Source organism: Accipiter gentilis, chromosome 18 (assembly GCF_929443795.1).
Source record: "Accipiter gentilis chromosome 18, bAccGen1.1, whole genome shotgun sequence".
Lineage (NCBI taxonomy): Eukaryota > Metazoa > Chordata > Aves > Accipitriformes > Accipitridae > Astur > Astur gentilis.
This window is the reverse complement of record NC_064897.1, coordinates 8,602,609-8,625,632: the sequence shown is the minus strand read 5'-3', so window position 1 is coordinate 8,625,632 and position 23,024 is coordinate 8,602,609. Positions and strand designations below refer to the sequence as shown.

The window sequence follows — 23,024 nt, the reverse complement described above, 5'->3', positions numbered from 1 at the left end:
GTTATATTTTTATACACAATCTAGAACATAGAAATAATTGGTATCAGTAATGTTGGAATGTTACATATTACTAAGCTGGAAAAAAAGAAAGGGAGCAACAGAAAGCCTCCCTTTGCTATAATTTTCATAGTCTGTTGCTGCTATTCCTTCTACGTTGTGCATGAAAGCTGTTTCACTCCCAGCTGACATTCACGGAAAGGTAACGCTGTCCTCAGCTTCATAGCTGAGTAAAACTCAGTTTCCTCCTCCGTACATGACGTCAGAACTGGTGCTTACTGGGGCAGTGCATTCACCAGTGAAAAGGGATCAAAATGAAGCAGCTTCAGTTCAAGTTGAAACTTATAGCTTCAAGCAGGACAATGTAGAGGCAGAAAGTTGAAAAAGTGAGCTCTGCCATGTCCTCTCTCCCCTGAGAGGAGGGATGTCTGCCCTGGTCCGGACATCCCTCACTGCAGCAGTATCAGCATACTCTTAGTGTAAACAGGGAGTCAAGTCCACTGGTACTGACAAGCCAGTGATTTCAGGCTTCTGCAACTCTGGGGGAATTGCTCTAGCTGGAGAGGGGTGAAAATGAGGGCAGAGTCAGGCCCAAAACATTTGCCCTGGCTGGAAGCAGAAACCAGGCCTTCAGCATTTTGTTCAAGCTACACAGTAAAATCCTTCAGTGCAGCCTATTCAAAATGCACGACACTCTCTGCAGAAATGAGATTGGGCATGCCTGCCAGGAGCCTTGAGGCGGATGCTCTCTCCCATTTACCAAGGCACTGCATCATCTCCTAGGCTGAACCATGTTGTTGCCAGTATTTACAGATTCACTGAGATGCATCAAAGTACCCCCAGCAGAGACACTGAACTGCACAGCCTGCCACCGAGATTTACTGTCTCTTCAGCATATCGGGGGGGGGGGGGGGGGGGGCAGGCACTGTACACACACGCGCGCGCACACGCACGCGTGCGCGCACACAGCCCGAGAGAGGTAAGTCCAGCCCCCAACAGTGGGGCCATCCTTCTGCTGCTGGATTTTTCCAGCCAGAGCATCTTGCCGGCTCTGCTGTAATTTATGGAAATTGTTTTCTGACGTGGGGCTTTTTCTGTTACGACAGGGACCCACTGACTGGAGCAGGCAGAGCTGCAGTCAGGGCAGGAGAAGAGAGGGAGAGGAAGAAGTGGGAAGCAGGGGGACACCGGGGGAGTGAAGAGGACAGAGGCAGAAAAAGGCACAGAGACACTCCAGAGATAAGCGAGTTATAACTAAGAGCAGGCAGAAAGGCAGAGAAAGGGAGAGAAGGAGACCTGCGAGGAAGGAAAAGGGAAAGGAGCTCAGAGACTGAGTCAGCCTTAGGAGGGCAAACACCAAGAGACGAGTTCAGGGGACACGCCAGCATATCAAGAAGGACCCGTTCTGTCTGAATCTTCACCATGAGCACAAGGAAGAGCTGCCCCCTGCCACTGGGGCAAGGAGACCGGGAGGAAAAGCAGAGTAAGGGTACTCCTGACCTGGAGCGACAGGAGTGTGAGGTGGAGCTGAGGAACAAAGCTATTCTGCAACAGAAGAGGCGCCTTAAACAGGCCACCCAGTTTGTGCACAAGGACTCTGCTGACCTGCTGCCCCTGGACGGCTTGACAAGGCTTGGCACCTCCAAGGATCTGGTGAGTCCAGTGGGACCCCATTTGGGAAGGGGGGGGTCCTCCTAATAGCCTTCATCCCAGTTGGGAACTGCTGTCAGGCTTTGTGACAGGGTCTTGGGTTCAGCAAAGATGAAACTTCCCCTCGGCATCATCTGGGAGCAGGTCAGGGTGAGGGGGAAAGAATGAATCACCCTTTTTTTTTGCATCGATCTTCCCGTGCATCCCCATAGGGACCAAACTCCTCGCAGAGGCAGGCAGGCATGGACTGGAAGGACTCTCCAGGATCCAACTTTCCACTCACCCAGTACATACATAGGTTCATCTGACGTGTGTTTCCATGTGGGAGGGACATCTCTGAAAACCCCCATGTATTCCCGCATGATCTAGCTCAAAAGCAGACTCCTTCCTGGGCTCAACAGGGAGAGAAGCACAGTTCATAAGACTCCGAGAGGTTTATGTTTGACCTTGTCACCTTTTTGCATTACTCTCTTTCCCCCAACAATTTGGATTTCTGGAGGGGCAAGCACAGGGCAGCACTGCCAGCCAGGCGCGCAGGCAGCTGCAGTGGCCGGCACCCACGGATGACACCTTTGGGGAGGAGGCACAGGAGAGAGGCCTGTGGGTGTCTCCTTGTGGAGACGTGGAGCAAGAGGCATCAGGAATGGGATCTGTTCCAGGAGTCTGGGCAGTCCGTGGCCTGGGGGGGCTTCCCCAAGGCCGGGAACAGTTTCCCACGGGATCTCTTGCTGGCTTAACTGCACGTATCTCCCCCTTGCTCTGGCAGTTTTGCTGTCTAACTTCTCTCTGCTGCGGAGCTTAACTGCTCAAGGATGCGGAGGTCTAAACCCTTTTCCCAAAAGAGGGCCTGGGTCTGGCCAGCGATGGGGGCACGACCCCTTATTCCAGCTGTGCCAGCGGGTGTCATGAGAGATCCTGCCCCTCCCCGCAGCCCGTGCTTCCCTCTGTATCCTCCGACCATCGCAGCACCACCACGGATGCTCAGGCGTGTGTTATCTCCTCCGGTCGTTTCCCAGCTCCCGTGCAGGCCCCACGGCTGAAGGGGGCACAGGGGCACACGTGTGCGTGGGAGACAGGCAGGGTCCCAGGCTCTGGGCCGGAATGGAAGCTATCCTCCTCACCGAAACCTTCACCCGCAGCGGCTCCGCCGTGCGCAGCCGAGGGGTCAGGGCCACGTCCCCGTGCCGGTGCACCCTCCTGCTCCCACCACCCTCCCCGCAGCTGCCTCGGCCGCTGCTGGGAGTCCCTGGCTGGGCAGGGTCGGGGGTGGCTCCTCAAAGTCACCCTGAGCTGTCGCCTCACGCTCTGGCAGCCCTTTGCAGCCGCGCAGGCGGCTGTCGGCAGGGACTGGTCTCCAGCGTCCCTCTTGGCCCTGAGCGCGGTCGCTGTCTGAAGTACAAGAGGGGAGGCACGTTAAGTGTCGTGTTAGCGAGGAACGGGGCCTCTCCTCCCCGCGGGGAAGGAGGTCTGGACACCCCAGAGCCTGAAGGGCTGGCAGCACGGGCAGTCTAGCACTGGCCCTTCGCGCCCTGCAGCACTGCAGCTGAAACATCTCCTCGGGAGGGGACAGCCAGACGTACCCCACGGCTTTTCCTCGTACAGCTTTTGGCAGGGAACGGGGAGGAGCCACTCCTGTGTTTGCTGAGCCCATCCACAGAGGCAGAGAGAAACGCGTCTGCCTGCTTTGCTTTGGGATTGTCTCCAGTCACACCGTGCCCCAAAATGACAACTGCGGTGACAGCCAGAGGCCTCCGTGAGAGTCCCGCTCAGTACGGGTGGGAGCCTTGGCCTCCAGAGGCTGGGACTCTGAAGCCCCAACTGCTTGCTCTAGCGAGACAGGCCCTTTCCAAATTGCTTGCCACAAGCAGCTCTCCTGGCCAAATTAACCATTCTAGACTTCCTCGCGTGCAGATGGTGTTTGGTCACTGAAAACCACTGCATAGTTCATGTTCAGTCCGTAACAGAATGGCTGAAACATTTTTACCATGGAGCTAGTGAAGAAAGCATAGCATCTTTTCTGCCACGGAAATTCTGCACTGGCCTTAGAAGGCACAAAATAAAGTGTGGCACCTGTGCAAATTTCACACACATAGTGCCATACCTGGGGTCAATGCGGTAGCTGCGGTACCTCTGTTTCTGGTTTGCCTTAGAGCCAGAGAAGAACCAGGCCTTGGATTTACAAGGGCAATTCAGCAGTCCCTGCAACTTGATGGGCTGGTGTGATATCGCTGTGATGTTTTGGGGGCTATGCTTTCAGGCACTCCTCCAGCCCCGTGCAAAACTCCATCTATGTTTCCTAAATTGATCGGGCTCCCTCCTGGAGGACAGGAATGCAGGGCTGAAAACAAAGCAGCATCAAGAAGTACTGGAGGGGTTGATTTTGGAGAGGGTGCGAAACACCTCAGAGTCCTATAGCACTGGGAGGAGAGTTTAATTAATTCCCTAAAACATGTCTCCATTGACAGTGCCAGAGACTCCAGCTGTGGCAGCCCCGCATGCCCTAGAATTAGAGCAAGGCCCCACATCATCTGAAAAACCTGTGTTTTCTTTTACAGTCAAAGTCAGGCTGTTACTTTTTGCCACTCCTTTCTGTGTATTCCGGGAGTGCATTCGGCTTATGCAATGCATCCAGCAGTGTCTGGGATTTGATGAGCCCATCCCATCCCTAACAATGAGAAATTACACATTTCAGTGGAGACCTCACATTTCCACCTCTGTAACAACTACAATCACGACACTTTTTTTTTTTTTAATGGGAAAAATGCATGAGCTAAAATAATCTGGAAGTCAAGAAGGTCTGAAGATCTGGCTTCTACCCTCCCCAAAATCAAGATCCCCAGCTCATACCACTTCACTAATCAGAGCAGGGCCTTGAGATTTCACATTGGAGAGCCTGAATGTGATGAGTAGCACTGGGAACCTGCTCTGACCCTTCTAAGAGTGCCTAGAGGGTCTCCTTTCTTCCAGCCGCTGGCCACAACTCCCTCCAAGTCCTCCCTCTCCATCCTCTTCATCTCATTGTTTCTTACCAGCCCAAGAGAGACAACGGTCTCCACTTCTCACTGGTGAGACAGAAGACAGGGGGGCCCCCACGAGTCTGCTCTTGAATCAGATGCCTCCACAGTCCCAAGGCTCAGCTTCTCGCCATCAGTGCTTGGCCTCTTCCCAGCCCGAGTGACAAGAAGGGGACGGAGGTGGCAGCTGCAAAGGGCCTGCTCTTTCTGTGGGAAAGGTTGCGGGGAGAGGGAAAGGTCCTTTGCATGCCAGACTGTGAGAGGAGACAGGAGGGAGGATGGGAATTTGGAGACCTGCTGTCGGTTCCCTGCCCTTTTCCCATGGCCCAGATGTTAGCTGGCAGCCAAACTGGCACTGTGCTCAGGGTATTTAGGGAGTGAAGCACAACGGCCAGCTGTGCCGTGGGCCTGCGCAGTAGGGCTGGGAAAAGACCAGGAACACAGGGATATTTTTACCTCGCTTTTTCAACTACTGCAGTGTCTCTTGTGCAGCGTGTGAACGATCTGACTCTCGCCCCTCGAGTGACAGGGAAACAGAGGCATGAGGGACTCCGCACCTTGCAAAGAGCAATGCTGAGTGCAACCAAAGAGCCAGTAACAGCTCTCCTGCTCCAACCATTGGGCAAAACTGGCAAGTCAGTGTGCTTCGAGTTGCAATTCACACACTTCCCTGGCCTCAGCCCTCTGACCAAGGGTAAAGCTAGTCTGAAGCACACACACTCTGTAGGGTTAATACAGCCCAGCTCACTGGCAGGTCTGGTCTAATTTAGATGTTTGCCTGCACATTGATAAGATTCTATGTCAAACTGCTGCACCATCTGGAAGCTGATTTTTAAATTTTCTTTTGAGAAAGATAAAAGCAATGGTTTATGCTGTAGCACATTAGCCCCTTTAGATTCATTGCCCTTCTTCAGATAGGCAGTTGTTACTGAGAACGCTATTGTCGGCTCTGAGCAGCTGCTCTTCTGGAGAATGGCCATGGGGCCAAGTACGTGGACAAAGGACAAAGCTACCTCCAACAGGCCTACTTCACTGATGCTGCCCATTGTTGATTCAGTAGCTGTGCAGGGACTGGAGCACTGGATCAACACTGGGCAAAAAACAGAGCATCAAGGTGATGACAAAGGGAGCTTTCTTTCCAAAGCAACGCTTTCCTGTGTGTGAATGCAATGTCAGGACAAGAAGTTTTTCACAATTTTTCTTCCCTTTTGGTGGACCTCCCCTTCTTCTGCCCAGAAGAGAGGAAAAACATGAATGAGAGAAAATATGAGATACATGAGATATGAATGAGATACATGACAGGAATAAAGTTCCTTCAGCCGTTGATTTGGCTCATGGTGTTCCCTTTTAGCTGTGAACAGCATAGGGCTTCATAGATGCTCCCCCAACTAGGAAAGGAGTCAAAATAGTATCACTTCTGATGGAGGGGAGAAGAGACAGACTCCAAAGAACATTAGAAGATAGTTTTAGTTTCCTATGCACAGGAAGCTTCCCGCTTCACTACAAATAATTGCTTGTACACCTAAAATTTCTGGAGTCCTGCCTTCTTACCTACATGTACATCATGCACACTACGTCCCCCATCCCCTCCCACATTAGAAGGTGTGAGTGTGCCTGGTTGGATGTCAGCACACACCCACCAGGTAGTGTATTGCAGTACCTGAACAGGTATGAGACTCCCAAGTCTCATGTTTAGCTGAAGGAACAGGTACGTGTGGGGAGAGCATGCATCAGGCATGCTCTTCTCCAATAATTGCATCCCAGAGACCTGCCTGTCACAGACATCCCAACACTTTAACATCACCTTAGTGGCTACAGAAAAAAATCTTGGGATTTAGAGGAAGTTTTTTTGGGATAAGCCTGTCTTTCATCAGGATGATCAGTTGGGTCAAGCATTTGCAATCTCCTTCCCTGGGCTAGCAAATGTTCTTGTCCTTAGCTCCATACTTAGCTGGGATTTCTCTTTCTTTGTGATGGAGACAGCAGCCACATAGTGTGGTCCAGCGGCGCCTCTTGGAAGGCAATCTGAACAAGCTGCGGGGCGAGACCAGGGTTCAGTCTGCACGGGTTCAATCTCCGCTGGCAAAAGACCAGGATGAAAAGATGGAAAAGGGAGAGGACAGGAGAAAAGAAACTTCACCCCTGCTAATACAGTGCCAGGTAAGGCAACAACACCATGCTGCTGATTTCACAGTGATGGCAAATACCCAATGAGTTCCGTCTGCCCCACTCCCAAGGGCCATGCTAAGTTATTAATTGCAAAGCCAGCTGCAGCCAGAGAGAACAGATTTCCTGCATGGCTTCTCCTAGGGTTTGGATTCAGTTCTTCCAATAGACACAGGAAAGCCTTCCTGCCACTTGCATTCTAGCTGTCCATACTAGAAGATAAATTACCTTAATCACATCTTCCTTTGGAGGCCAGCTTTCCCATGATATGAGGTATTTCGTAACTGGATACAGAAGCAAGGAATGTCTCCTTATCACTTTAAAGACAGGTGCCCCTAGCCGATTTACACTTACTGGATCCAGTCTGGTCTGATTCTCTTAGGTGTCAAAGGACCTCCTAAGAAAGTGGCTAACTGTGCTCTGAATTAGCACTGTTGCATTTCTTGATGGAAGAAGTATTTTTAGCTCCCTCTTCTTCTTATATCCTCCTATACAGCAGAACATGCTCCTCCCTGGCCCCTGTAGGTAAGAAAGCACATCCAAAAGCTGTGCCCCATGAAACACGTCTGCATGCTTAGAGCTGTTCAGTAATGTGCAGATATGAGACTCACCAAGATGTGGACCTGGTATACAAAATCCATTTTAAAGCTGTGTTTATTTCAGTTACTGGTCCTAAAGAACATCTCCCATATTAGAGTGTAAAGTCTACACTTCTGGGAAAAACACATATACCTCCGAAAATTCAGTTGGTACAATTAATTATCATATGAACACAGCCTTGTAGGAAGTTTCTGAAATGTTCAGATCAAGTGTCCCAGTACCATGCAAAGCCACTGTCTGGTTTGTTCTCCAGCCTTTACTGTTGCAGTTAAGCATTGCTTACCCTGGGTTTTGGACTCTGATGTAGCTAGGCAAATGTAATCATATTTGGGAAAAGAGACTAGTGGGATGAATGGCTCTCAATGTAATGTCTCCAAATAATTGGAATCTTTTTTTGAGCAAATGAAGGTGTTTCTTTTTCTTTAATCACCAGTCTGTGCTGTTGTGTAAGAGGAAACTCAGTGATAAAGGGTGTTTTTTTGCCAGGCAGGTACATCGAACAAGGACAGGCATGCGTAGGTATCATATCCCAGGGGCAGTAGCTAACTTGGCGTCAGGGTCCACTCCTCGTTCCCCTTTTGTGTTTCTAATGGACTGTACCCCAGCTGTCACACACATTATATTTTCCTTCATGGAGGAAAGTTAATGAACATGACAGCCAAGGAAATAGGTCTAATGCTGCACTTAACTCTCCCTGAACTCAATACCTTCTGCATAGGCATTTCTCTCTTTTTCTGCCCTTCTTAAGAGTCAGTCACGGTTTGCCACAATTAATCTTCTCATATTGAAGGAAGAGAAGCTCTCCTCCCCTTCTTTTTTGTCTTGCTGCTTTTCATGTTCACTTTTATGAACTTCAAAAAGCCTCGCTTGCAAATAACAGATCTACGGCAGGAAATAGCACTCAGGCTGCCAGTTCATTTCAACCAGAGGGGTGAGCTGGTAGCTTTTGGAGAACTGCGTGACTGTGGTGTAGTTTTTATTAGAAATGGAACACGACCCCAGTGAAGCCTCTTCTCTCTGACAGCAGTGCCTGAGAAAAGATCATCTACCAGCATAATGCTTCCATTTACACTCAAGCAAGTACGCTGAAAATTTCAAAGTAGTAACAAATGCATCACCTGACTAGTAACCGAATTTGACTAGGAAATAAAGCTGAATATATGTGGACTTAAGTGATACAGGGAGGTTCAGGCAATGTTTGCTCTAACAGGTTATAGTTGCCCTATGCCTAAGGCCTTTTTAAGTTTCAGAGATCACAGACAGACCCAGTCTATAATAGTTGTATTGCAGAGTCACTCACCCTCCTATTTACTTAAGTGGGTTGCTGACAAGGTACTTTAGCAGAATTGCCCTTTTTTGTGAGAGTTTTTTGCAAATCACTTTGGAAAGCTGTCATGACTGGCATCTGCATCATAAAATCAAGCTGTCATTTTTTGTGGTGGGGCTTGTCTCTCGTTGACTTGGAAATAGATACTGAAAGATTCCACTGCTGTCCAAGGCTGCTTTTCCTCTGTGCCAGAGCAACCTGGGATTAATCAACCTTGGTTGGTTAAAGCAGCTTCTTGACTTTGGAACTGTTGTGGTTTAACCCCAGCCAGTAACTAAGCACTATGCAACCGCTCACTCATTGCTCCCCCCCGCAGTGGGATGGGGGAGAAAATTAGGAAAAGACATAAAACTCGTGGGTTGAAGTAAGAGCGGTTTAATAGAACAGAAACGAAGAAACTAATAATGATAATGATAACAGTAATAAAATGACAACAGTAAAAATAAAAGGATTGGAATATACAAATGATGCACAATGCAATTGCTCACCACCCGCTGATCAACGTGCAGTTAGTTCCTGAGCAGCGATCCCCCTGCCCCTACTCCCCCCAGTTTATGTACTGGGCATGACGTCACATGGTATGGAATACCCCCTTTGGCCAGTTTGGGTCAGCTGCCCTGGCTGTGTCCCCTCCCAACTTCTTGTGCCCCTCCAGCCTTCTTGCTGGCTGGGCATCAGAAGCTGAAAAATCCTTGACTTTAGACTAAACACTACTTAGCAACAACTGAAAACATCAGTGTGTTGTCAATATTCTTCTCATAACTAGCTCAAAACCATAGCACTATACCAGCTACTAAGAAGACAATTAACTCTAGCCCAGCTGAAACCAGGACAGCAACTGACATTATTTCAGGGGAAAAAAAGCTCTTTATAAATGGTGATCCTTACTGATTCCCCTCCCCTCTTTCTCTTTCTTGGAAATCCCCATAACTGACCTTTAGATAAAGACTAATGGTAGCTGGTAGTAACAGACTGAAAATTCTGGGGCAGAGATGAGAGCGGGTACTGTGATGAAAAGTCCTCTTAGTCCAGGAAGGCTTGCAGTGCTCATCAGCTGCCTGTATACTCCTTACCTAATCTGCATTGTATCTGGGGTATGCTGGACCAAGGACTCTCTTCAGGGCCCTGGTGAGTTCTCTGGGCAAATCATTAGTGGTATAATTGGAAGGTGGATAGCTTCTGTGAGGCTGCTGGAGCTGATAACTGTGCAGGGCTGTTTACCATTGAATGAGATGAAATGTTTTCTACATAATTATCACTGTCCTATTATACCCTAGCTAATTTCTAAATTGCAACTTTCCCAGCCTGCTCTGAAACAAAACTCAAGAACCTGCCTAGCAATACATTTTAGGTTTATTATCACAACGCTAACAGCTCACGCATCGCAGGTCTGCCTGCTCCCAAAGTGATTCCTTAGCAATTGCTGTCCAAACTCCAGGTCTTCAGTTTCTGAAGAGCTGATACAATGCCTTTGCTGTGGCTAGGCAATGAACAGTTGGCTTCTGTGAGCCACAGGGAAGGGTAACTCTTTCCCAGTAGAATCCATGTCTGTTAATGAGGAAGAGCTGATTCAGCTGGACACTGGTGGCAGGTTGCAGTCTGGGCAGATGTGGTAGCATACCTGACCTGACACTCACGGCTAATATACCTGCTTAAGGAGTGAGGAGGCACAGGGAAGCCTCTGAAGGAATACAGAGGATGAGGAGGCAGATCCTTGGCATGTATCGGCACTTTGTGCTTTATCTTCCTTCCCTGCTTAGTCTGGCCACAATCCTTCCAGGCAGGGCTGATGTGTCAGTGAGGACTTGACAGCACAGACATTACAGAGCTCTAAAAGCAGAAGGGGAGGCATTTTGTCATAGAATCATAGAATGGTTTGGGTTGTAAGGGACCTTAAAGCTCCTCTAGTTCCAGCCGCCCTGCCGTTGGCAGGGATAAGGGACTGTCCCTGGGTCCAGTCAATCTCCAGACTCTTTTCTCTCTGGAAACCTGGACTTTGTAATACCAGCTTTTGCCACAGACGGCTGTTGTCATGAGGTAAGGTGGGATCTCTCCAGTTGGCCTTGGGGACCTCTATGGACAGGCACTACTCCTAGTCCTGAATGTTTAAACATAACATGGCAGGCAGCCTGGAGCCATGAAGGCAGTGTTTTTTCGTGAAGAAGCGGAAGCATTGCCAAAAAGTCGGGAGCTTCTAAATAGAGTGCTTTGCAGCTCTTCCTTCTTCTGTGAGGCTCTAGCATGCTCCCCCACTTGCTTAAAGCAGATTTGTGCCAAGAGGCAGGAGGCATGCATCAGCGAAGGGCAAGAGAACGGGTGCGCGTTCTGGGAACAGGCAGCATCTCAGCTGGGAATCCTACCAGCTCTGTCATGGGTGAGCTGTATTCCCATGGGATGGCAGTTCAAGCTGCCCCGTAGTGAAACGGGACTGCTCATTTTGAAGGAGCTGGGGGAATACTCCCGTATGAACGTGTGAAGAACTGCAGGGAAGGCTACTGGGGGCTGGTTTCCCTGTGGTCTGACTCTGTTTCACGAATCTTCCAGCTGGTATCAGGTCAGTTAAGTTTTGTGTTCTCCCAGCCTGTGACTTTGTAGTTCTGTGGCAATTTCCATACCGTGTGCCAAAGAGTAGCCTTGGATTGAATGTAGATGCCAGTGTGCCTGAGACTGTGAGAAGCACATGACAAAGTGGGGAAGGCACAGTGCTGGCAGCCAGAAGTTTGTGGGATCTGTCTTGGCTTTGGCTTTCCTAAAGTATTTAGCATTATATGCCTCACTTGGATGTTGTAAGAAGTCACAAGTGTTTGCAGTCACACAGGACTGTTAGTTAATTGGATGTAATTCTTTATGAATAAGACATGCTTTTTCACATTAAAGAAAAAGTGTAATAACCAAATCAGGAGCTGTTGAAAATATGCATCTGTGCATATTTTCTGTGTAGATACTGCTTGAGCACTGCTCTTAATCCTGGATGAGGCCACACATGGTGAATGCTCTTCCTTCTAAAACCACTGACGTTATTTAAATATACATCATATATATATATATATATATATGAGTTTTACATGATTCTTAGTGAACTCTGTAGAACAATATAGGGTGAGATCTCTAGCTCCAGTGGTCTTGCAGTTCTTGAGAATTTCTCAACTAGGTGGCCATTCTAGGAACACAGTGTTTCTAAATGTTCAGAATGATGAAATTGTCTACACTGATGTACTGCAGATGCAGTTTAGACCAGAGGAGGAGCTCCAAGACAAAACAGACTTGAAGTTTCCAGCATGCGCTCTGAGGTTGCCTTGAGTGCAATTAGCACTCCAGCTACTATTGGTGTTGTGTCTGTTTGCAGCATTCCAGTATTTCTCACAGCAGTTGTTTTCTCCTTTCTCTTTATAATAACTCACAGATAGCACATTTTTGAAAACGAAATCTCAGAAATACTGGATGTAGCTCTCTGTGATGATTAACCCAGGTAATAATCATAAACAGATTTAGTTAAGAAAGTGGGAAATTGAGACATTTTCCTTGACCCTACTGGTGCTGCACTGAGTCCCCCACAATAGTCACGCTGATGTGCTTAAGGTGTTCAAAGCATTTAAGTTTGTCAGGAATGAGCACAAGGGTAGAGGAGCTGTGGGAGGTCTGTTGCTGATTCTGAGTGGCTCACAGCACTGAGTGCCATAGTGGATTGAAGAGAAAGAATCACAGGAAAAATACAAATTATAGAGGAGGAAAATGAACCTCCCAAGACGGAAACTTTGTGATTGATTTTTTTGGGGGGTGTTGGTGCAAGACAGAGCCTTGAAGAACTAGGATGTCAAGAATGAGTATGGTTAGGCAGTATAGGTAGGTGCAAACTGTATTTGGTAGATGGCAGTTGCTCCATCTTTTCCAGTTCCTTTAGCAAGCCCTGCTCCTCGGGGTTTTTTTCTGAACATAACTCTTATTGATGTCCTTGATGACCCTATTTTTTCAGACCTCTACCATATATGAGACCTGCTGGTACTTCAGCACCTCAGGCCTGCCATTAAGGACCTCTGAGCAGAGGGGACAGGAAACATGGCAACCACATCTCCTGTTCCCTTTCAAGTGCAAAGGGGTGAAGAAATGAAGCAGGCAAGACACTGGGGATTATTCCAGTAAGATCATGCAGAGGTGACTTGGGTGCAGGGCATCCAGTCTCTCCCTTTGCTAGATGATACCAGCTGTGAAAATTGTAGTTGTAGCGTTCAGGTCATTTTTTCCCTAAAGAGCTGTCTAGGAACTCAATGTAAGCCTCCCACAAAGTAGACACCTCTTGATTAGGTTGTTTCTTGGATTCAGGAGTCACCCTTGGATGTGTCAGTGATCTTGGGAACTGCCTTAAATTCAAGCTCTTCTCAGGGATGCTTGTCTTGGGTGCTCCTGCTTCTCCCACAGACTTCTCCCTCTGGAAGCTGTTCAACTGAGAACAGACATCTAGCCCTGGAACATTGTTCCCTGTGACACCAGAAGAAATGGAGAGAGGAAACCCACAAAGACTGTAGCACATGCTTATATTCCTTTAGAAGCTTTTGTCATATCAATTATTGCTCTGTTAATAAAGTCCATGTGGGTTTTCTGAACAAATTCACCAGTTAATGCATCTCTTGACTGGAATACTGCAAAGTTAAAGTTGCTAATAACAGATAAGGGTTTGGGCAATCAAATACAAATTAAAGAAGACAAATTCAAAAAGAAGCCTTCGGCAGAGGTTTGCAGAGCCCTGGGAAGACCACCATTGTCTTGGATGAGTCTCCTGCCTTCTGACTACTGTCTAAAACACCACATCTTTGGCTGTGTTACTAAGGAAGGTCTAAGGGATTGTCACACTGTTGGAGGAGTGGGTATGCCAATTATGAGTCCACAGTAATTATCTGTTGTTGTTTTTTCTAGTGCCAAGGTCAGGTATTGAAAGCGACTGTTAACACTGGGTGTCTACCAAATCTCATCTCCAAGAGCTGTTTAAACCAGCTGGGGTAAGTCTTTGCACAGTAGAAAAGGAGGGGTGGCCAATTGAAAACCTACCGCAAGAACCTAGGCTCTCTTGATTCCCAGCCCCAGGGATAATTACTAGCAGCTTTGCATGTGCACATGGCTGTTTAGGAGAAGATGCAGAGGGTGGGCTACAGGGGAAGGCACCAGGAGCACTGGCAAAGTTGTGCGCAGACCCCAGACGAGGAGGCAGAGCTGTGTCATTCTGTCTGTGTGTACTGCAGGGCAAAGCTGCCCAGCTGATGTTTAGCCTCAGCGGTGAGGAACCCAAATGGACAGCGCCTTATGGTTTTCCTTGTGGAATCTGCCTCCAGACATGCTGTATGAAAGATTCCTCCTTTTGTGGGCCTGTTCCCAATGAGACCAAGAAGTACTGCCATCAGTGAGAAGTCCTGTTTTTCCTCCTCTTCCTCCACTTGAGGCAATAACACCTCTTGTGTCCCACAGGCTGGAAGAAGTATCTGCCATGGACTGTGGAGACCTCTCTCTTCCCATCCCCAGCGTTGTTGGCCGAGTAGAACATATGGAGTTGCAATTTGGCCAGGAGACAGTGCTGTGTTCAGCACTGGTTGTAGGTGAGAGTGCCAGCCCTTCCTCTCCCCCAGTTTTCCTGTGTCCCTCTTGCCCTGCCACGGGCACTTAAAAGGATCTCTGGGAGAAGCATGAATACCCTCAACGTAACCAAAGGCAAAGGGCATAGGAAGAGTACAGAGAAGACAGAAGACATTGAAAGTGGGGAGAAATGAGGTGCTTTTTGGTCTTAACACAGGATGTGGAAAATTCTCATTTCCTTCTAAAATGGACCTTTCTTAAAATTATCCAGGCTGCTTGATTAGTCCTCTGGTGCCCTCTGTTCTCCTATTGAATGGGCACTTCTGTCTTTGGCTGGATGGAAGTCATAAGAGAAACTGACTGAAGGTACAGCTTACTCCCCAGAGTGTTTCTCTGTGTACTCATCTGCCTCTGCTGCAGGGAGCACCCTGGAAGAACCTGGTAGCCCCAGAGTGCTGAGTCTCCCTCGGTGTCCTGAGGCAGGACCCTTTGAAGGAAGGAGCCGTAGGAGACAAGGTCAAGTCAGCAGGCGCTGGAGCACACCCAGAAAACAGCAGAAAGGCTGCATGTTCTGCATTTACATCAAGCTGTGCATATGCTGAAAATAACTTAGTTGTCTTTTTTCCCCCTGTTCTTTCTCCCTATTAGTCTTTCAGCTTTACCCTCTTGCCTTTATCTGTCTCCTCATCTTTGACGAGCACTATTCATCTTCCAAGGCCTCCCTTGCTCCCTCGTTTCATGTCCATTCTTCCCACTTTCCTAGTCATCTGGAAAGAGCTTCCTCCTCTTCCACACTCCAGCTCACTCTTCTTCCCTGGTTTCCCCTCTGCTTGTTCTTACCCTGGGGAGTCTATCAGTACCAGCACAGGTGAGTTTAGCCCAGTAGCACCTACCCATTTTGCTGGAATGTGGAAATGGCTGCCTGGAAGGAGCAGAATTGCTACAGCTGTGCCTGACATCTCCCTGTGCACACAGTGCTCTTGCTTATGTGGTTATAAACAAATTATAAAATACAGCCACTGGCTACAGGGCAAGGAGGCATCCAGGAGACATGGGACGCGTTAATGATGTTACTGGTGGCTGCTGAATCCTGCAGACTCCAGGACCTGGGAATTCCGCCCTCCCTGCCACTGAAGTCCAGATGGATGACTCTAAGACCTAGGAGGTCACTCTCGCCCAGTACAATGCATGTTCTTAGCGGCAGGTTTGGACAGTAACAAGGCTGAACCTATGTTCCAGAGAAGCACGTACAGAGAGGACACAGACAAGGCCAGCCACACAGATTATCAGACATAGAGCAGCGCCTTGACCAGCACTCGCATAAACACCAGCACAGATAGCCCAGTCCTGGTCCTCCTCTCTGGCTGACCAGGATTGAAGTTCACTGGCAGAAGCTCATACATCCTCAGTCTCTAGATTCACAAGCATTCTCATATTCACAAAGTCTTCAAATAACAGCACAGCTTCTAGGTCTGTCTTATATCTACATCTGGAGCCTGAGCCCCTTACCTAGCCACTGACCCAGACCTTGAGTCTTTCCAGATGCAGGTTTCCTGCTACTCACTGGCTAGACCAGACTGCAGTTTGCTAGCTAATTATGTATACAAACCCACAAGCATATAGGATTAAATTCACTGGGGAAATATAAACACACCCAAGTCTTTCTAGTCAGTGGCATTTCGACCTCTCACACGTATGCCCTGTCCTCTTCAGTTGCTGGCTGATAAACCTAAGGCCCCTGTGACCCTGGTCAGAGTTGGTTCCCAGAGCTCTCTTGCATGCTGATCTCTCCAGTTGCTGGCACCTAGACCTGCAGACCCATAGTTCTCCAGCTACTGGTACTTAGACTTCGCAGCACACATTGCAGTCCCTCCAGTTGCTGGCACCCAGGTGTATAAGCCCTATGGCCTGTGCTCCCTTCCCCAGTTACTGGCATGGCACCCAGACTTCTCTTGCACACTGGTCTCTCTAGCTGCTGGCACCTGTGAGCTACGTCCCCTTCTCCAGCTGCTGACACAGACCTAGGAGCCCCATAGCCTGCGGTCCCTTCACTTGCTGGCACCTCTCTTGCATGCCAGTCCCTCTGGTTGCTGACATCTAGAGCTCTTTGCCCTTTAACCCATGGCGTCTTCTACACTTGCTGACACTTAAGACTTGCAGCAGTCACATGTAGGATGGAGAGGTTACACAGAAAACAATTCCTTGATAAAATTATTTAATAAGAAGATCAGATAGATTGCGGCCATCAGGCACAGGGTTTGGTCAGATGAGTGAACTGACTGACAGCCTGCTTGCATGTGACTGGCCCTTTTATCCCCTCTCCTCTCCATTTTTCCATGCCTGTTGTTCCCTGATCCACCCTGCTGCTTGCCTTCTCCTGCCTTTGGCCCTTCCCCTACACAGCTCATAGTAAGTTTTACATGACCCCACAAGACCCTTCTAATATCTCATAGGAAGTTTCAAACAATCCCACAAGCCCCCTCAAATATCTCATAATATTCATGATAATCACGGTTCCCTCCTCTTATCAGCTACAAAGTTAATTTTAACCCTCTTCAGGGCTGTCCCTAAGTAGCCCCTTCAATAGCTCATCAGTCAGTGGCAGAAGACTGCTGGGCTCTGTTTCTGTCACTGTTACCACCTGCTTGTTAATGTTTGTGTGTTTAATTCATCACTTTCCCTGTTATTTGTTATTTACTTTATATTGAATAGACCATAACCATATAACCTTATGAGCCAGATGCTCTCATATTCCACATCCTCTTACAGGAGAGACACACTTTCTTTAGAGGGGCAGTATATATAGTCTTAAGCCTGATCAGTCTCTTCTCTCTTCTCAGATGATGATATGCTGGAGTTTTGCATTGGTCTCCAGACTCTGTTGTCTCTCAAGGTAAGGAACAGCTTCTTGCTTATTGCAGGTTTCCTCTCAAGAAGTTCTCCAAGATTTGGTTGCTCTAAGCATCAGAAATACTTACGTCCAGGTCTTCCAGGGTGCCACTTGCAATGCTTGTTGCCCAGCTGCCTGTGGCATGCTCCGAGTCACTGATTCCTTTCCAGTCCTATCTTAAAGGTTTTAAGAAAGGAATCACCCAATAGGGTGCCATCGCATCTCCCATTCTTTGTATTCCTGACCATACAAGTTGCAAACAGGAAGAGGAAACAGAAGAGCAGACAAGACAAGGCACACTGTGTCATGAGTTCTATCTGTACTGCCTTTTGAAGGCAAATGTGAACAAGTTCTGCCCTCGCTTTGAGCCAGATGAAGCTGTACGATCACGTTCAGTGTCCAACACTAGCTGGACACAAGCAGAAAGAGTCCTCTCCTTTTGTCAGCTCAGCTCAGGGTTAGTGCTCTGCTGAGCCTGGCTCAGAATATGGCTGCAGCAGGCTTGCTCCTGCTTACCAAATATTTGTAGCCGGGTCAGACTCATAAAGCAGGAAAAGCATTGGGCTGAATGGCTGAGTGATGTGAGGACATCACCTCAGAGGGAGTCGTAGAAAGAAGGGAGGGGAATGGCCCTGTGGAGGCTTTGGAGAGGAATCCATTGAAGGGAATAGGAGCAAGGAGGCAGCGTGGGGGACAGGGAGGGGAACTCGAGGGTCTCTACAAACCCAAAGTGGGGTTGTCGGATGGTTATACAGGTTTTCCCCAGTCACAGATATCGTGAGATTTGCTATCTGAAATGTCCAGCAAGTAACTGCCTCTCCCCTTCTTTAGTGTTGCATCGACTTGGAGGAAGGAGTCCTGAGATTTAAAGCACTGAGACAAGAGCTGCCTTTTCTACACACCTCTGAAGAGCCTGGTCAGTGACTGGCTGCATCCCCCATGTCTGGGGCTGAGGAGACTTGCTGCCATGAGAGAGAGACGAGGGTGAGGCTCACATGCCCCTAACCTTGCTGAGTTCTAGGCTGAGGCATTCACTGGGGAGTGAGAAAAAGGCAAATGGGTGCTGGAAGCTGTTGTTGCTGGGAGTGCCTCATCTTGAGAGATAACCCTCCTATCAGTGGACCCTCTTGCTTGTTCCCATGTGTGCCAAGTGGGCATTTTGTTCTTGTTTTTCTATCTGTCTCTAGTCACTCCAATGCCTGCTTCTCTACTGAACTCACCCTACCCTTTTAATGACTTGTTTTTACAATAGCCTCTGTTCATGAGACAAGAGAGTCTCCGTGAACAATCTGCAGTTGTTCTGTGGACAGGAGGACAGCACTTTCTCCAAAAGCCTCCAAAGATTGCCATGAATGCTTCCCTTCTCTTTGCCTCAATGTGAGCAGATTCTGCTCCCATTTCTTTGCGGGAAGGGGTCTGTGGCCAGTCCCCTCACCTGTGCTCTGGGAAGTTGGATTTTGTTACTTTTTGCTGGCTCAGAGCAGAACAGAAGTATTTTCTAGCAAAAATCTTGCAGCAAGAACACTTTTAGGGTCTTAATTCTAAGAAACCTCTGCAAAAATGCTGAGCATAGATGTCTAGAGTACAGGGGACGCTCACAGGGGCTTGGGCTTTGCCACTTTGCATCCTTGGCCACTAAGCTATATTATATAAATGGCAATGCTTATCATCTCTTGGTGTTATACGTGGTAACCAGACTTGCACGCCCTGTTCTTCTGACCAGGCCTCTCTTCCCCGCACTTCAGCTGCTAGAGCTACATTCCTATCACCTCTGCTGCATCATCAGAGATCCTGCCACTCAGTTTAAATGCTGCAATGAATTACAGCACCCAGAGTCCTCTGCTCTGTAAGCTCCTTTATTTCAACTTGAAATCTAGTGATTGGACACAGATACATGATCAGCCTCAAGTCCCAGCATCTTACAGCCTATCTGCTACTCCTGCATGAAACAAGAACTAGTCTTCCTCGCAGTATCAGCTCAGGTCACAGAACTGTGAACTCATCTGGGATGACCAGGGTGATTATTAAGTCACTTAATTGTTGAGGGTTTTTAAATTTTTTTTTTAATTGCATCCTAAAGCATAGCTGTATGATAAATACATGCCTATTCTTTACTAGCTCTAGGAAAGATGCACCAGATCAGGGCTTGTTCCATGCCTCATGACTACTGATTCACTATCCAAACTCCGCACAATGTCCCTTTGTCCACCCTTAGAATGTCATGACATTCCCATTTTGCCTATCTTCCTGGATGAAACACAGCTGGCTCTCTTCTTTTTTCATCAAGCCACTCATTGTTTCTGTTGTGCTTCTCAAAGAACTTGCGTATGCATTTTTGCTTTTTTCTGTTCTTTCCTAAATCAGATGCTGTACGCTGTAGTTCCACACATGCTAAGGACAGCTGAATACATCCTGGCTGATATGATTTGGGATGCACTTACCAGTGTTAGTTGGCGTGATTGGCATCTGCTTCTCCTACAAGCAGCATCAGGCTAGTGACTTTTATTGTTAGTCATCGTATCTTGCAGCTTCTGATCTGTTCCTTGGCTTCTTTGCCATTCTTCTACTTAAGCATCTGATTATTTCTGGCTGCATGAACTGCTTTCTATGAATCTCCTGAATGACACCAATACTGTCATTTACGTCAGAACTTATGTCTACTCAATGAGCCTGTCTTCCAAAGTACCAGTAATTCCTCCTAGATTTGTATCACCTGCATGTCTGACTGGCTTCTCCAACACAGGGGTCTTTAGTGACAGTTCAGACTTGTACTAAACCATCCTGTGTCTCAGCTGGAATCTACATGCTACCTGGGTCAACTCTACTGAAAAAATCTTGTTTGCGATAGATGAAACACCTGTTCCTATGTGCAGAAACTCACCTAGATTCCAACTCTCACTGCTCTCTAAAAATGGCATGTGGAACGATGGAAAACATTCTGCTAGAGCTGACAGATATGTCCATTACATCTCTTATTATTCATTAACTTTTATGATCTATTTAAAAAAAAAAAAAAAGGACAAGCCCTAACCCTAAACATTAAGTCTAACTCTAACCCTAACCCAAACCCTAAAACCTAAGCCTAAACGTTAAATCTAACTCCAACCCTAATCCAAACCCTAATCCCTAACCCTAAATTTAACCCATACAACTAACCCTAACCCATAAACCTAATCCTACCCCTAAACCTTAATGCTGGCCCTAACCCCTAATCCTAAACACTAGCTCCTAAGCATAAACCCTAACCCTAAACATAACCCCCTAAATCTAACTCCCTAAGACTAACCACCTAACCCTAAAACTAAACATAACGCTAGCTATAAATCCTAACCCCCAAACCTAACCCTAATCCCCAACCCTAGCCCCTAACCCTCTGTCCCTAACCCTAAACCTTAACATGAACCTGAACCCTAATCCTATCCCTAATGATAACCTCTAACTCTAAACCCCTAGCCATATAACTAAACCTAATCCCTATCCCTAATCCAAATCCTAACTCTATCTGATGGCTTTTGCCAGTGCCCGCAAGGGGCCCTGCTTCCCTCCGGAGCACCCCAGGGCTTTTGCCAGGCTCTGCTCATGCCCAGGCAGGTCTCTGCTGCCTTCCAGAGCATCTGACAGCTTTTGCTGGGCTTTGCTGGTGCCCACAAGTGGTTGCCAAGGGAAGGGGAAGGCCACCAACAGCTTTCAGTCCCGGCCACTTCTGTGTGAGAGCCATGCCTGGTGGGTGTCTGTTTTGGAGCTGGGCTCTGGCTAGGGTGAGGGTGTAGGTCAGTATGTCTTCCCGAACTCAGACTGAAGCCAACAGGAATCTTTCCAATGATTTAAAGGGTGCTGGATGGGATCTTACAGAAAATTGGCATGACTTTGAGTTGACAATTCTGACTAGTGCCTGTCACTCGCAGCCCTGCAGATACATGCACACTAGCTGCTGTTGGAATTCACCATGTGTTGTTCCTACATGTCAACTCTCGGGATAACTCCACTTTTGCTCACCTTCAGAACATCCTCCAATCCTTCTAGAAGCCTTTCAGTGGTTCGCATGCCTTATTTCTCAGATCATTAACAGTTAGGTTCCTCTGTGAATTTATGTGCTACAGTAGGTGAAAATCCCCAGCCCTATCTGTCCCTCTCTTCTCTGCGTAATGAATCCTTCTTTGCATCCTCCTTATCTTCCCCCAAGAGAATCACCCATTCTCCCACACTAGTAAGTGACAAATTTGCTTCTTCCAAAAGGAATTCTTTCCTTTTTAGATAATCCTTTCAACACTTTCCTGTACCCTAGTTGCTAATACTCTCCCACCTTGTGCCACTATCTTGCCAGCCTTTCCCTCTTTGTTATTAACAACTGCACGTATAAATGCAGACTGTGCCACTTGCCAGTCACAGAGAGGATGTTTCCAAGCAAGTGCTAAATTAGCATGTGAGAGCTCTTCTTTTCAGCTGTGAAAGCTTTTCACCTTCATCCTGTCTTTGTCAGTTGAACATGCAGGTCCACACAATACAGGTCTCTTCCACCCAGACATTGAGGAATCTGTTGCCAACATTTATCCTGGAACCTCCCCATCAACCTTTGTTGCAGACAGAACTTACAGAAAAAAACCCATTTATATGACCAAATAAAAACTGCAGGTCGTAAGACCATGGCTGACACCTCACTTCAATTCATTCCCTAAATCCCAGTCTAATCCTACAGTGTCGGTACCTCATTTCCTCTTCATCAAACAGAACTCCTGGTGGGTCTCCATCTCCCACAGTTCCTTGGCATTAAATGACATGTTGTTACTGACCTTAACACATGTATTCTGAATTCTTGCCCAAACTGGTGTTTTCTCCAAAGACTAGCATTTTTGTGTCATTACATGGGAATACCAGCTTCCATTGTGAAAGACAGAAATCTTGGCTTTAAAAGATGAGATTATAAAACGGGACTTACAACATCTCAAAGAAGTAAACTGAATGCCATCTACAAATATGGTAATTTTTAAAAGTCTTCCTACCTTAGGGAGCCCAGTAAGTAATTTTTAAGTGGGTTGGCAAGGTTGAAGACTGTCTCAATTGTAGTTTCTTTTGGAAAAGCCTATTATATAGATACATTTCCCTACCCTCAGTTCCAGTCATCTCTATTGCTTTTGGGGGACAAAGGGAAGGAAGGAGCTATCTAAAGGTCTTTTCCGCCAGAGATCTAAAAACGATAATACTTTTGAAAAGTAGAAATTTAATACAAACTGCCACCTCAGAGCAGGACATAGGCATATCCTGTATGTGTCCAACACTGGCTTCCTCACGATGAGGCCCATCCCTTCAATACAGACAACTGAATGTCATTATTTTAGGGATAATCTCTCTGAACCGCCGTCCTAGTAGGGCTACTCTCCAGTAGAGTAGACACAACAGTTGTGAAACAGTCTGTAGGGAAACATCTGTCACAGCAAGTCTTTGGAACAGAGGAGCAAGTGTTACCTGGCAGGCGCGAGATACGTATGGCTGAACCTGCCCAGGGATGGGGAGATGGAGGCCCCTTCCAAGGCCTACGTGCAAGAGGTAAACCTATCCCAAGAACATGCAGTCTGCCGAAGCCATCATCAGGACCATTTCCAGGAGCCTGGGGTCACTTGGTTTTGAACAAAATGGGAGCCCCAGCCATCCATATTCCCAGATGCCTGCTCCTTCTTTCACTGCTAGCGGACGAGTTGTGGAACTGAAGACCCCTGAGGCACCTACATATGTTTGCAGTCAGTCCTCCTTTCAAGAGACTCCACTGGCAAATGCCAGGATATACCTGAAGAGTTAAAGAAATAACTACATTCAGCAAACA

General features: G+C 47.6%; 1 protein-coding gene across 5 annotated transcripts; it reads left to right on the top strand.

Moving 5' to 3' along the window:
* Nucleotides 1-907: 907 nt before the first annotated feature.
* On the top strand, nucleotides 908-22,995 carry NRIP2 (nuclear receptor interacting protein 2). Of its 5 annotated transcripts, XR_007508666.1 has the most exons (7): nucleotides 1,008-1,650; nucleotides 6,645-6,821; nucleotides 13,666-13,748; nucleotides 14,212-14,339; nucleotides 17,157-17,209; nucleotides 18,038-18,190; nucleotides 18,930-22,995. XR_007508666.1 is itself a non-coding variant. In XM_049821599.1 (6 exons), the coding sequence occupies exons 2-6, from the start codon at nucleotides 1,420-1,422 to the stop codon at nucleotides 17,363-17,365; spliced, it is 828 nt and encodes a 275-aa protein (XP_049677556.1). In that variant the 5' UTR covers nucleotides 908-976; nucleotides 1,104-1,419; the 3' UTR covers nucleotides 17,366-18,127. The 5 variants fall into 5 exon arrangements, 4 of the variants coding, with proteins under 4 accessions (XP_049677556.1, XP_049677557.1, XP_049677555.1 ...); XM_049821599.1 differs by lacking the exon at nucleotides 18,930-22,995 and adding an exon at nucleotides 908-976 and having other exon boundaries at nucleotides 1,104-1,650; nucleotides 17,157-18,127; XM_049821600.1 differs by having other exon boundaries at nucleotides 18,038-22,995.
* The last annotated feature ends 29 nt before the right edge of the window (nucleotides 22,996-23,024 follow it).